The 15,862-nt window shown below is 46.6% G+C and overlaps 1 protein-coding gene across 1 annotated transcript in view; it reads right to left on the bottom strand.

Moving 5' to 3' along the window:
- Positions 1-15,746, bottom strand: part of atosa (atos homolog A) — a 38,265-nt gene extending 22,519 nt beyond the window's left edge. Inside the window, exon 1 of the mRNA XM_063188126.1 lies at positions 14,694-15,746. Coding sequence (XP_063044196.1) covers positions 14,694-14,709 — 16 coding nt within the window. The 5' untranslated portion in view covers positions 14,710-15,746. The remainder of the gene's footprint in view (positions 1-14,693) is intronic.
- Positions 15,747-15,862: the final 116 nt, after the last annotated feature.

Genomic DNA, 15,862 nt, shown 5'->3' with positions numbered 1-15,862 from the left:
CCAAGGGGTGGGGTGACGGTGGCACCGGGTTCGTTTCTAAAGAGTACCACTGATAGCCAATCTGTTTGGCAATCAAACACAAAACAAGAATAATTGTCCTGTTTATTTGGGATAATCTTGTTGTGCTTACCAAGAGCCAGGCCAGTGGGGTTGGCCTTACAGAAGAGGGACACAGCCTGGGGAAGACAACGGACAACGCACAACAACACAGAGAGAACTCACTCTGGGTCAGTGGCATAACCATGGCTGGTCAGGGCTGCTGAGAGCTTTGGCTGGGCCAGGGAAAAAAGTCATCCGAAATGCACTCCCCCACCCCCACTCAATACATACCATGTAATGAGGAACCTATTCTGGGCTGCCCCTTCTTCTTGGGCCCAGGACAACTAACCCCCATCCCTGGTTGGCTTCAGTGGCTGTGCTTACATACTGTATGGGCTCCATCTAATCTCCCAGAGAGCCCTGTGTGCTCGTTAAAGCTTCATCAGGGGCATGGGATGCTCCATATACGGTTTCCCTCTTCAGCTGCGCTCCGGCTCCGCCTCAGCTCACGGGTTCCAGAGGAGGGGTGTCGCCTGCTCGCCCGGCCGACATCGTCCTCGCACGGCAGATTCAATTACAGCTCCTCTGGACCTCAGCCAGCAAGCCAAGCCAGCTAGACAGCCATCGACTGACTTTAATTCTCTCTGCCTTGCCTTGCCTTCCCATGTCTGCACCTCTATATCCCCTCTCTGAAGTGCAGAGGATTCAAATGCAGTTAGTTTGCTGTGGTATCATACAACAAGCTACAACAAGCTCAGGTATCTACAACAGGCATTGCATGGCATTGCATTGCAGGGTAAGTGTGGCTAGCCAAGGGCTCACTAGCAATTACAAGTGCACAGAGCAGCACACCGTGGCTTAATCCACAAAGGACAGAGCAAAGTCAGGTCTCATGGAGCTTCTGTGTTAAATGCAGAGATTGCCAAAGGATGTAGAGATACCTTCCTCAAGTCCACCACAAAAGCACACACACACACAACAGAATGTAAAATATATATTTTTGTATAATGTGATTTCACATTTTGTCGTATTCAGATATTCCCTCTTTGCTGACTTTGCCAGCAGTTGCTTATAGCGACGAGAGAAGAGTTGCTGACGCACAAGAATGAGAATGAATTCTGACAAACCCCTGACAGGGAGAACAATTGGGGCATGAGGGGACAGGGAGGGAGCTGACTGGATGGGACAGGCTAGGAGAGGACCGGACTGGACAGGGATGAGAGAGGATGGCATCTGGGAGCTCATTGGGCCCTTGCATCACTGCTGCAGCAGATTATGGCCAACTCCTCCATGGAAAAGCTGCTTACGGCTGCCAGCCCAGCACCGAGATGAATTTACACACACAACGCGTTACGAAGCACCCCCCACCCCCCTCCCGCTCTATGACGAACTAACCCACGCACATTCAACCCATCCCCCGAGATCCTAGGACAAACTCCAATCGTCCACTTATTAATAAGATCCGGCCCTCACGCCCACAGGGACACACGGCTCATGCGGATGACAGTGTCATGGAACAGGTTGAAGGTTAACCTAAGCTGCTTGTTTGAAAGACTAAACTCTCTCTCTTTCTCTCTCTCCTTCAGGTGCAGTGTCAGAATTCACAATAGAGCGAAAAGGCACATATCTGTCCCAATAAAAACAAAATCACTTGTTGGCAGGGTTGGGAATGCACAATGCAAGTAGAAGGACAAACACAAAACGAAATATCAACAAGCACTTTCCTGACCCAGTGACCTAGGGCTGTATGTCCCTTCCGTTGACATGTCAGGGCATGTCCCAATTGTATCTTACCCCATGATAAACTCTTGGACTCAAAGCTAAAACTCTGGGCGTCCCCAATGCCTTCTCAAACCCTCACACGCACACGCGTGCCCAATTCTGAGAAGACCGAAATGAGGCTATAGGTTAGGAGGTCAAAGGCAACTTGAACGGCAGCCGCCAGTGTGCCCATCAAGAGGATCAGTCAAAAATTCCTCCACAGGAGAAGCAGTCTGCAGTTACAGGTCAAACCCAGAAGGATCCTTCTTCTACTCCGAATGTAGGGCAGTGGAAAGATGGTAGAAGACCAAGTCTGGCTCTGTCCAAATCTGACACCTGTTTTCGATACAAGGTCTAAACCTGATTTTCATTGATGGCTGCACACAGGTTGTTTAAAAAAAAAAAAAAAATGACTCCATAACAAACTTTGTTTTTTCTTAATCCATCACAGACCCAGAGCCAGAAAGCTGATGGACTAGTGTGGCCAACAGGCACAAGGTGCATGCCACAAAACAAATGACAAAGTGACAAGTTTTATTGCGTTTCCATTTCAAAACAGACCCATGGCCACGAACGTGGACGTAGTACCCAGGATCATGACCAAAACAATTTTGGAGTCTCCTGATTGGCTGGGAGCAGTGCTGAGGCTGCGATTCAGGCTGTCAGAGAATGTGCGGAGGCCGTGACCTCTAACCCCTGACCCCCAACTGCTCCCAACTCTTCAGGAGAGAGATACGGTCACCCGAGGACGAGCCCATCGCCTCCAAGAGGCTGCAGGGGGATAGGAGAGAGGAGAGAGGGGAAGAGAGGACAAGGGAGGAGGGGGAGGAAGGCAGCAGTAGAGCAGCAGCAAGCAAGAGTGATGAGCCACAGCTGAAGGCCATAGTGTGGAGTAAACAGCCATCTCTCTCGCGCGCGCTCGCTCTCTTTCTCTCAGTGTCCCTCTACATCTCTCTTTCTCTATGGCTCGCTCTCTCCTGCTCTCTCTCTCTCGCTCTCTCTCTCTCGCTCTCTCTCTCTCGCTCTCTCTCTCTCTCTCTCTTCTCTCTCCCTCTCTCTCTCTCTCTCTCTCTCTCTCTCTCTTCTCTCTCCCTCTCTCTCTCTCTCTCTCTCTCTCTCTCTCTCTCTCTCTCTCTCTCTCTCTCTCTCTCTCTCTCTCTCTCTCTCTCTCTCTCCCCCTATTTTACACACAGTCCTCAATCCTCTCTGTTCATCCCTGACAGCCCCCTTCCCCCATACCCAATTCCAATTCCTCCTCCTTCTTCAGTTCCTCAAAACAAGCCCAGCGAGCTCCATGCCTCGGAGGAAAAACAAGACCGTATGGGTAAGGGTGGGTGGGTGAGTGGGTAAGAGTGGGGGTTTGGTTTGGTTTGATTTGGGAGGAGTGGGGATGGAGAAAAGGAAAGAGGGGAGTGGGCCAGTATTCAGGGGTATGATTATCCCAAGGGGGGGACAGGTCGTTAGTTATTCAGCACCAAGCAACACCTTGAAAGACCAGAGAGAGAGAGAGAGAGAGAGGGATTGAGCAAGCGAGAACGAGAAAGAGGAAAAACAAGTGTCTCAATGGAGCCATTGAGGGCTTCATAACCCAACCCACTGAAGGGTCAATTATGAGCCTGGTGTCAACTTATCTGCTCCTACTCGCCAGCCTGTGATAGAAAGCTGTTTTTCCTGGAAGAAAAACAACTGAGGACAGGCAGCTGGACAAAAAAAGAGGGGCAATGAAAAGCAAGAGAGGGAAAAAAAGAAAGGCTGACATCCATTCTTGTTTAGAGGCATAATACTGCAGGGACCAACCAACCAACCTATTCTTCACAACCATTGGACGGAAATGCCATACTTCAGCAAAACACAAAAACAGAGTCTCTCCCACAGGAAAATTAATCACTTCAGTAAAGTTTCCATGATTAAAATATTGTCTCATAAATTAGCCTAGTGCCTCTTATTATTCACATGGTTATTTTTGGCGAATTTGAACAGCTGTCTGGATATTTCTTAGCCAACAGTGTGGTCAGTAATAAATACTTCTGAAGCCTTTATGACAGTTGTTTGACCAAACAACTTAACAAGCCAAGCCTACGCCTTCAACCGTTAAATTGGCTGAGAAGACATTTTGTGCAGTTGGGAAAGTAGTAGTAACAGCAGTAGTATAGTTTAACTATTGATAAAACTTTAACAACGCAAATAACTCAAGCATAACGACACTTACCACAAAAGAACCTGAGGAGCATGTCTTGCTCCATGCTGTGTGAAAACAGTTGGCTAGAAAGAGCAGTTCATTTCCATCACATGACCCTAACATGTCACATCAACCTTGACTAACAAACATTTGCTGAGGTCAACCCCTCTATGTTCCAACTTTCTACAACAAAAGGTCTCCATGACACGAAAATATGCACACTATGCACTGCAGCAAACTTACACCCTAATCGTACTGCGCCATCAATACAAGTCATCTGGTTCAAAGTAAACCACAGATTAGGCGTATTGCCCAAGAGCAGCACACGCGATAATCCCTCAAAACATCTGCAGCTTGACTCTGCACATTTTTAAAACAAGACAGTTAATTAAAGTGAAAGGAAATGGCATGGGCTCGGGCACGGTTCCAGGTGTCAGGACAGAGGAGGTCTGATTTATGACGTGAGAAAAGGTGCATAATGCCTACTACAACACTTGCCTCAGAGGGCTGGGGAGGGGAAAAAAGACCTTCAACGGTCCTGCAGCCACAGCTGAAAGAGCTGAATGGGAGAAGGGGAGAGCAGGCTCTCTTTGGTGCTATCCCATTAATTCCTCCCCATCCACCGTGATGAAAGTGACTTTGGACATTAGAACAGCTGCGTGCTGAACAGCACAGCCAGCCGAGGTGCCGTTATGTGGATGCGATTGGAGGGAGAGGAAGAGGAGGGTGAAGAAAGGGATCATTCACTAGAAACTGAGAGATATGAGTGCACAGGCACGCCTCGGGAGCAAAGAAAGAGAGAAAGAAAGAGAGCGAAAGAGGGGTACCCACTGCTGAGAGCCAACACAGTGCCAGAGGGACTGAAAGTCTGCCGTTGCATCGCTGACGGTGACTTACCCTTTTTTTTTAAAGCCACCTGCTCTCTGGGGTTGGCACCGGCACAAGAGGCACTGGCCCTCGATGGGATTACTGCGCAGAAAAAAAAGCCCTGGCGCATCGTTTGGGGCGGGGGGTTAGGCCTGTGCCACCGCGGCCAGTGTGACCTACATAACCCGCCCGGGGACAAAAGGGAGCAGGCAGGAAGGCAGCTGGAGAGTCCCGCTTGTTGTAACGGCAGGCAGGCACACATGACAGCAGTGATGCACGCTAAAGCAGACACTACCAGTCTGGATTCCACCACATTGGGCATTCTAGTGTTAGAAGAGCGTAGAGAAGAAAGATGGGGTAGGACAAAGGAGGCCATGGATGGAGGGAATGGCAACAGGCGGGACAGAGGAAGGGGGAAGGAAAGATAGAGGTGAATGGCAATGCGGGCCTTGCTTTCGCCAGACAACAAGGACAAAGAGGTACTGTAGCAGTCTGTGTGCACACGTACTGGTACCCCACCCTCGCTGTCTCTGAGTCCCTTCCTTTGACTACCTCAATATGTCTTTCCCCACACCTTGAGTCCACACAGCCCTACATTTCTGCAGAGAGTTAAAGTGAGTGCCTGAAGCACACAGGCAAAATAAACCCACATGCCACACTTGCGGGTACAACGAACACCCTGTTCAGTCATACTACATCTAGTGGCTAGGAACCAGGGCTGCTGACAGCGTTGACTGGGCCCAGGACAAAAGTCTTCTGAAAGTGCCCCCTACTCAATACAGTCAAAGTAATGAGAACCTAATTCTACATACACCCCTTCCCCCCAAACTAAAGGTAAGTTCTCTCTCTCTCTCTGTGTGTGTTACCTCTAATCTTGGCTTTGTCCTGGAGTTTTAATCTTAATCAGGGCTCATCCTCTGACTCCAAGCTGGGCTCCTATAGTCCAGTCGGCCATCAGACTATGAGGCAGATTCACTAGGTGACCTAAGCATTCACCCACACCACAGGCCTAATTCAGTGCCTGTATATAAAAAAACAGATTGTGAGTGCATGGAGGGCCAACTCACAAAACTCTCTGCACTGGAAATCTGTTAGCCAAAGTCCATGGACAGAGGGGAGGGGATAAGGTTTCCTTGGCAACCGACAGAGAAATGTTAATGTGTGTGTGTGTGTGTGTGTGTGTGTGTGTGTGTGTGTGTGTGTGTGTGTGTGTGTGTGTGTGTGTGTGTGTGTGTGTGTCAGTTGCTTGGTGTGGTGGCATCATTTTGCAACCCCAGGGTCCTTGCCTGCCTGGAGAGGCTCAGATGATAAGCTTACACAAGTTGTGATTTTTCAAGTGGTGGGCACATTGATATTGAATGTTGGTGGGCATGACTGTTTAGCTTTAACGCTGTTTACTTGTTTAAGCTTACTTTTTATTAGTGTTAAAGTGATACTGTCCCATTTTTGGAAATAAGCTTATTTTACACCTCCCCTTGAGTTAAATAATAGCGTTTTACCGTTCTCCTTTACTTTCAACCCTTTTCTAGTTATGGCAGTGCAAATTTTACCTCAAGCTAACAGTTAACATTGAGTCCTATGAGACCAGTTAGCCGTGAGCTGGTCTCATAGGACTCAATGTTAACTGCTAGCATGGAGGTACAATTTGCACTGCCATGGCCAGAGAACCGTTGAAAGTACAGGAGAACGTTAAAAACGATTATTTAACTCAAGGGGAGGTGTAAAATAAGCGTATTTCCAAAAACGGGACAGTATCACTTTAAGATAAAATCAAACTGTGTATATCCTCTTTGTGGTATTCATCATAAACAAGAAACATAAAAGGTCTAAAAAGTTCAAATTAAATGTCCTATGATGCAGTACTTGGATAGTTATGCTGAAGTTTTAAAACTAGGTTTGAGTCGACTGTTTTTCATGGAAGTACTTCATAAGCTTGCCAGCAGGCCATTTGGGAGAGCCCATTAACTCTGGTGGGAAAATAGTTGCAATCTGCCTAAAAGTTTCCACCTATTTCTTCTGTGTTCCAGACAGGCTCATGCCATCCCGTGCCGTTTCTGTGGCCTGGCCTCTCCAGGGTCAGTTCTTTTCGGACTCCTAAAGTTTCCCTCGTCTTCTCTTTCAGCCCTTCTTCCTTTTTCCACTCTTTAGGGAGGAGGTTGGGCAGGAGGGGGGTGGAGGAGGGAAGACTCTGAACTTTCATAGCAACAACCGTGCCTGGGCTGTGATTGGGCGAGGGCTCTTGCCACAGACCTGAGTACAGTTTCCTGTGTACGGGCCAAGCGGAGAACATAACTCCTCCCTCCGCTTTTGTGAGCTCAGCTGCTTCTCTCTGAGCCTCCACTGTGTTTCTGAAAAAGGGGACCAGATGCCTTAGGTACAAATATGCAGTTATTCAAAGAAAAAAAACGGGAGGAGGGGAGGCGGGGGGGGGGTTAAATGTGTGTGAAAAACACCACGTTCTTGAGAAACGTTCTTGTGAGTGTGAGTTTTAAAGATCCTGCTGTTCCCGACCCTAGGCACTTAGCTAAAGCTTTTTATCATCCACATGCAGTTCATTAACTGTTATCTTATGCAATGCCGCTAAACAGCTCAGGGGCCCTCATGGAATACCGTTTACATAATTAAACTGCATTGTGAATTGAGGATTTATTGTCGACTAGGGTCTGCCATGGGTTTACAAAGACAACATATAAACTTCAGACTGCCACGTGTGGTGCGGTCTAAACCTGATTTGAGCTTTGGTTTGCTTTTGCACCATTATCCTCTTTGACCAAAACCCCATCCCCATTCTCTTCAACTAACAATGTTAACTGTGAGGAGTCATTCGCCTTGCTCATCTTCTGTTAACTGCTGTCTGATTCGACTTCTCTTTTACTACAGCTGGTGGTGAGCAAAACATTGTTCAGGATGAGGCACGAGGAAATAATAGGCCTCTCTGCCAGAAATTTTGCACCGCTGCTCAAAACAGACGATGGAAATAAGCACTTGGTTGGAGCTTGCAGGAAGGGAAGTCTGTAGCACAAGAGAGTGTCTGGAACGGTTCATCAGCGTGGATCATGTCATTCACACTGCAACACTCTATCCGTAACAGGATAAGGGGAGGCCAGGGGAGCTGACTGACAGCCCAGACAAAGGCTCCATATTTCAGGGTCGGAGGAGAGACGGTGGGGTGGCTGTGGTATGGGAACGGGGTGGCTTCCTCTTATTAAACCCTCCGTGGGGATTTTTTTTTGTTTCTATCAGCTTTGTGAAGCTCGTCCCTGCTTTCAAAACTTATCTTAAGCCTCGACCCTTTTCTTGCACCGTCACCTCCCAATTATGCTAAACCCCCCTTTTCATCAGAAGCAATGCACGACTGCAACTGAAGGGGATTGCATAATTCTTCCACCTACACGGTTGGCACTGTTCGTCCTGGCATGTTATCGAGTGGTGTTTTGGTCTGATGTACCAGATCAACCGCTCATCATAAACGTGACAGCGTGGAGTGGTCTAAACCTTTGTTTACTCAAATTGGACGCGTGGAAAGGTTCTTTTAAAAAAAAGGTCCTTGTTTGTTGCTCCAGCTCCCATTTCAACGACTGTGGGAAGTCAACCAAGTCCGCTTTCATATCTAAGCAGATCAACCACTGTAAATTCAATCTGTGCACAGAAGCCGATGTGGGTTTTGCTCAGCCAGCTCGAAGTCAGGACCTTGCTGGGGAATCCTATTTATTCGTCACAGACACTAATGCTCATTACATAACTTGGAATCCAGCTTCCCAGCGCAAGGCCATAATCCCACCCACCCACTTCACTCCACTCCATTCCAGCACTCGACCAGTTTGTGTGGGTTACAGCAGCAGAGGTGCGCCGCTGAAACATGAGAAGGGGGGAGCAGGCTACTATCATGGGATGGGACGAGAAGCAAGTGGAGGATCAGAGGGTCTATAGCAAGCCAGCAAGCCAGCCAGCCAGCTAGTCAGTCAGTCAGTCGGCCACAGTGGCAAAACATAGGCTGCATCCACTTTAGTCTGTTTCTAAATAGCAACATTAAGTTGTCAGGTTTCTGCCCGTCATCATTAAACGGGCAGTCTTTTTCCAGCCTCTGGATCAGTGATGACTTAGACATGGAGCCAGTGATGAAGCCATTTGAAGCCATTCAAATGGAATGAAGCAAATGTGGCAGCAACCACAAATAAGACTGGTGCTTGTGGACAAGTGAATGCTTTTTATTTTGGAATGGTCAGAATGGACTGATGAGATTGCCGTAATGGAGTAACAACAACAACCATCAAATATAATTGATTTATTCCATTTGACCAAGTTTAGTAAATACGACTGAAGGCCATGGTCACGTGTAGTTATCGTGCCGGTGCCCTCTCCATGCTATTTCCACACAAATTTGATTACAACATTAAGCAAGAGCAGGATAAAGAGATTTGTGGGGAACGTGAGTAAGTCTAAGCATGGGGTGGAGTTTGGTTGCAGATTTTGGGGCATGTTGGGCTCATTTGCCCAGTCAGGGAGACCTGCTGTGCCTTGCTTGCCCTATAGCTCAGGAGCAGGGGCAGTTGGTGACAGGCCACCTGTTTCATTGCTGCAAACTCAGCGATTTCCACGGCCTGGTCGGTCAGCTGGGTCTGCCTGCCCCAGGGCTGGGTAATCCACACTGCTGCCAAAATAATCACGTTCAGCAGCAGCACTCTCTCTCTCACTCCCTATCTTCTCTTTCCCTCTAACTCTAAACTCTATTTCTCCTGCTGTTTGTTTGTTTAACCAGGACATTTTCTGCGGTCCTGTGGTTAAGTCATTGCAAACAAAGATTTTAAAAAAGAGGAGAGGAAGAAATTGGATACACAGAGAAGCAGCAAACACCCATTATACAGTTTGTCCCAGTACTTGGTGACTTGGTAGTTTACGTGGCCTTCTAAACACCACATCTCATCCACCATAACTAAGCTCAAATTGTCTTTAAGAACACTATCATTTGACTAGGACATGCATTTAGGAGAGGAGATTATAGGAATATGCATGACAATGGCTACGCCCGTCAATTTCCAGCAGCTAGACAACTTAAATATAATCCACTAGTATTTTCAAAAACATTATATATCTTCACAGCCATCACTTAAATTACAAACAAATCACCTGCAGAGAACACAGCATGCAACATTAGTTCCACCATGTTATCAGGTACGATATGTGATGTTTGACCTTTATTCTGGCAGAACAGTTTAAACATAGTGATAGCTTATCAGGCACCTAGGACAGATCAGCAACAAACTACCACTTGTCATCTTTTTACACAGCTTCTCTGGAAAGCAACAATTGTAACCATAGTAAAGTTTAAAAGGACAGGTGACATTGAAAACAACATGACCTCATGATGCAGGGCTAAGCACAAAAAGGTGAGTCGAAAACAGCCCAGTTGTTTTCCCAAGGCAGAGAGAAGGCTATTTGTTGAAAGTACACCTGATGAATTACAGGCACACTCTCTGATTGCCTTTTTGTAAACCAATTAATCACATCACAAGATTCAATGATTACACTGATAAAACGTCCCAAGTTCCCACCAGTTAACAAACGAAGCCAAAAGATAAGTCTTATGCAAATTCACAACTCCCTTTAACTCCAATAGATCTTGTGTACTGTCACCTTTGTGTGAGCCTAACCTTTCAGGACAGGAATGTTCTTCCCTTTAAATGCCTAATCTTGTGAGTACACCTGCACTTAGGCTAAGCATAAACCTTTAGACGCAGGCAATATGCAAATATAGAACCTAGCCCAAAGTACATGCCTAGTTGGAACATTGCAGCAGTATCTTTTCAAGAGGTCTGAGTTTACATTCAGCAGCAGTGGCATTTTGACAAACAGCTGACCTTTTCCTACATTGCTGAGTAGGGAGATGAAGTTAATCCGCCAACCATGTTAGATTATAGTAACCGTGAGGCAGTTCAGTGCCGACTTGAAAGGTGACAGAGAACGACAATGGCCTCGGGGTCTCTGTCTGAAACACAACACACATACACCTGGGACTAAGATGCTATCTGAGGCGGCCGTGTTGTGCTGCTGTGGGAGACTATAGCCTTATACAACACCACTCCTGACAACGATACACAAGGACACTCTGGTCTTAACAAAACAAAACGCCATTGTGTTATCTCTTGCCTGTACACAAAATACAGGTGACTGCGCTGTTCTACCTGCTTGGTGGTTTGAATGTTCATTGGGATCTGCTGTGTGGGAAAATGGCTAGACAAGGAGCCGTTTGTCTGTGCGGTCAATGCCGTCTTCTATGTCAGCAAGAGGCCAAGCACACAGGGCATCTAAAGACCAATTCAATTTCTCAAATAGTCCTCATGCTTTCCCCTCCTTTATTCAAGTCACTCCTCATAGGTTTAGTTTGAAGGGGCATTCATTCAAAGAATGACTCAGTGACTGAAAACACTTTACTACTACGTAAACAGAAAAAAAGACAACAACAACAGGGAACAGAAAAGTACCCAGTAGGCATTTCGGAGGACTGGAGATTGCACATGAAATACAGTTCCAACTAAAACACCCTTGCAATAAAAGGAGCAGAAATGTGTGTTCACTTCACACAGACTAAAAAAGCATCTCGGTGGCCTTTTTCTATTCCTGCCCTTGCCGGCTGGCAGGGACATTGGGCTCCTGCGGGTAGCCTACCACTGTGGTGTTGGTGTGCTCATCACATGGCAAGCTTGTGTGTGTTTTATGTGTGTGTGTTTTATGTGTGTGTGTGTGTGTGTGTGTGTGTGTGTGTGTGTAGTTGTGTTATCCGTTGGCAAGTGTTTGTGGTGTTTCTATGTGTTGGTGATTGTGTCTGTGTGTGTCTGTATGTGTGTATGTGGACATGCGTGTGCCTCAGTGTTGGTGTGTGTGCTACAGTCACATGGCTGGCATGGCGAGGGGACAACGGTGTGTGCGGCCCTGAGAAGTGGCGGGTCCAGATGGTTCTCCACCCAAAGCCGTCCCTCCGCACAAACATGGACGGTGTGGACGCCAACTCATGGGGGCTTTGTTGCGTGAGACCTCGGCCACACAGGAAGTGAGATCACCACCACTGACAGCTACCGTGACAGGGGCGCGTGTGGTTTTGGCTTGACGGGGGGCCAGTACCACAACAGGTGATAACATAGGGACATCATATCCAGGAACAGTGGTGACTACTTTCACTGACACACAGCTTTATGCATGATTTCCACCTCAAAAAGGTCCAGTCATTGGAGCCTCCCTTTGACATATGATATCTTAAGATGAGCTTTTTGGCTTTGCTTTAATAGGAAAATGAAGCTTCAACACGTTTCTGCAGGGAGATTTGCGACTTCCTCTGTTCCAACGTATCTGGGTTACTCACTTAACCACCTCCTTGGAAGACTTCCCCGGTAAGGGTGACTCTTAGTGCTGGACCTCAGAGAACAGGTGGAAAGCCTGACTAAACCCAAAGCAGTTACGACCGTTAATGAGACTAGCCACTGTAAACCTAAAGCAAATGCAGGGTGGAGGATGGGGTTCTGGGGTCTAGGGTGACTTCCTCTTATGATATGGTACAGCCTTAACAGGAAATTCAGACTTGAACAATAACAAAAGAAAGGGCCTGACACCTTTCTTTCTCTCACTCATAAGTCCTTTTGTTTCCAGGCCAACGGCTGACTGCTGTTATAAAGGCACGTTTTTCCTGCCTCCCAAAACTATGAGTAATAATGATGACATCATCTGTTTGACTGAGGACAACTCCTCTCTCTACCCTTGCTTAGTGTCTTTCTTTCCACCACTCGATGAAACGACCTCTCTGTCTCTGGCTGACGAAAGAAACAAGTCTTCACATGGCTCCTCGGATCGACTTAGCCAATGACACACAGTCCCAGGCAAAGCCTAGTCTATATGTCACACAATGCAGGATCTCTGCACAACTGCACCCATTGTGTTTCAGGGCTAGTGAACTGTGAATGTACGTAGCTACAGATTGCTTGCGTGTAGTCCTCCGAAGCAAGAACAATGTCTTTGTTGAACGTGAGAAAACATCGCACAGCTGAAGAATACAATGGTATCCCTGACACTCGATAAAAACAAGGAGGTGTTCACTGTAACTCATCATCATCACTTACCTGAAGGCAAGACCAAGTTGACATGTCTTCACACTACAGGAAACACATCACATGATAACAACAATGCTTGGCACAGCACAGTTGCTTTGTGTGGTTTATGAGGCAGGCTTTTCTAAGTCTCGTAAACAAGAGAGGTGAAATGGAGGGCCCATTGATATTCCGGGCGTGTGTGGGTACTAGATCTCTATCTAGCACAGTCGTTCCCTCCAATGTATAGCTTAATGTGTTTTGGTTTTACTTGTTCTAAAAGGGGAGGAAGGGATGGGGTGTGTTTGTACATGCTACTGACCTCAGATCTGTGCCAAATTACTGTGAAACTCACATGGGCCCCCAAGTTGGCCCGCTACTCTGTCCAAAAGCTTGTGAACACAACACAACAAAATGCCACACTGCGAGGCTCCGCAGTCCATCAAGCGGAGCTCATAAGCATGAAGGGACCTTGGAACAGCACCGCCTGCTATTTCCATCAGAGGAACAGTACCGTGTGTTCCAAATAACAATAGCACCGAGAAGCAATGTCATGTGGGATCTGCTCCAGAGAGCGAGACGTTTTTCTTCCTCATCTCACTCCACTCTTTTAACGGCAATTACATTTTATTATTAGCTGCACCATGGAACAGAACCAACCAGACAGGATCTAATCTTGGTGGGTAGCAACAAGACAGACACACAGGGAATGGTTCTCTCTAAAGCAGAGGTTGAAGTGCTCGCCACTTTAGCGATGTCAATGTTGCCTAGTAAGGCAATGCAGAATACAGCTGTTGCAAGGGTGCAGAGCTGCTACAAATAGTGTAATAACCAGAGTGGGTTGCCTGTGGACCATTCTGAGCCATACCAACAGGGAATAACTACCCTAGTTCATATAATCACGCAAGCAGATTGACACTTCCACTTGAGGAAAAAGCTTCACCAATCACAAGACAAGAGGCATACCACTTGGGTTAGGGCTGTGTTTTCATCTAGGAAAGAAACATTAAGCCTAGTCTCCACCTATACCCAGTAGACTTCCAGAGACTGACGTTGTTTACTGACTCTCACAGCAGCAATTAAATAACAGGTTGTGCGAGATAACTACAACTGTACTGGCCACATATTAGGCAGATTAACAGGATAAATCAAGAAAAAATCAAATAGTCTATTGCGATTTTAATTACGCAAAGATATGCCAGACATTAATACAGCAGAACGCATCGATCTGTTTTCTGACGGCAACAGTACCAATGTGCACACCAACACACAGGCATCATCAACAAAGCACGAGCACACAAAGCAGCATACACTTTTCGACGTGTACAGTAGCCTGCAAGCCACAGGCAGGCAGCAGGCTCAGCTGTTCATGGGGTCGCTGTGTAGCAACAAAAAATCAGGACGCTTTGTTCCCTAAATTCGCATCGAGAACAATTGAATACAGGTTATTGTCAGTGGACAGAACACATATCGCGTCTTCATACCATTAATAGGCATAGTCATGACACATGTCACTGACATACTTACTTACTGGAACAAAGGAGTCTGGTTGACATGCACACATGTTACAGTTAACCAGCTGTTACATCATATCTGCCCTTAGAGTGAAGGCATCTTTTATGGGTAAACATTTTACGCACAAGAAATTTGCTTTAAGACAGTGCCTGTTTGAGATCATTTGGCGAAGCCAAGTTACCATAATAAACAGTTAATTCTCCTAATATGTTATTTTACTTTTTTTTATTAATATTTTTCGAGAGTATTTCTCTTACCTCGGTCGGGTTTCATGTTCGCCAGCTTGACGTTTAACAGGAATCCCCAGGGCTCCACTCTTCCGTTTGCAGAACACTCTTCTGTCTGCAAAACTTTTGAATTTTATTGATATAATTTGACGACAAACGCAGAAAGCGTTTGCCCAGACTTGTTCCAAGTTGGCCAAAGCAACTAGGATAACTGCCTATGTTGCAAAGCCACTGCAGCGAAGTAACATGAACGTTATTTTGTAGCTAACGTTACTGTCCCCCTCACCAGTAACGTAACAATGTTTCTCCTGTAAACGCAAACTACTCCATCAATTATTTTAGATACTGATGGCTAGCTAGCAGAGGAGGATAAGGAGAAAGACATCAGCTGGTCAGTTTGATTAACTACGACGCTGACCACGTAGCTAGCTTAGCTGCTAGCTACTGCTTGCACCATAAACAGAAGATACATCTTTTGTCAGTCGTTTCATCCCCTTATCCGTCCACCAAATGTAAACGGACGCCCCTGTCTAGCTTGCGACGCAACTAACAATAACTCCGATTAAACAGAGAGACATCTGAAGATGACCCCTCGAACCATCCCCAACCCTACGCACAGGTAGAGCAAGCGGATCTGCTTGCAATTCCAACTGCGTCTTCGAATGTGAACCCTTTCTCAATGGATCATTGTCTCCACAAAGAGACACGCAAATGCTATGTTATGACAACGCGCATAACACTCTCCCTATTTAAGAGTAAAAACATTGCTTAACAGATCTGTCTTCTTTGTTATACCTCACCAAACGCTAATCTCCCTTTTAGATAGCTGTCTCGCGCGGTAGCAACTGACGCAGCTCTCGCAAGTTTTAACCAGCGTTATGTCTAGCACTACCAAAGCTGGCAAGTCGTGATACTTCAGATGACGTCAAATATCCGAACTTGTCTGAATCCCTCTCGATACTGACTACGACGCCCGCAAGCAATTGTTGGTCGAAAACGCTTCATCACAAGGCTTGGCTTTGTCACAAATTCGTGGCTTTGCGTCTGCTGCCCCTAACTGCTTGTCAAAACACATCAAGCCAGCCTGCTTGAATCACGTGGCCCAACAACAGCTCTCCTCCTCTCGTCACTTCCCCAGTTCTACTTCAGCCCTCGAGTGAACCTGCTTCCATGGTAACATGGCCAACCTAAACCAGTTG

This window comes from Engraulis encrasicolus, chromosome 22 (genome assembly GCF_034702125.1).
Source record: "Engraulis encrasicolus isolate BLACKSEA-1 chromosome 22, IST_EnEncr_1.0, whole genome shotgun sequence".
Taxonomy (NCBI): Eukaryota; Metazoa; Chordata; class Actinopteri; order Clupeiformes; family Engraulidae; genus Engraulis; species Engraulis encrasicolus.
Note: the sequence above shows the minus strand (reverse complement) of the source record. Positions and strands in the feature narration are given on the sequence as shown.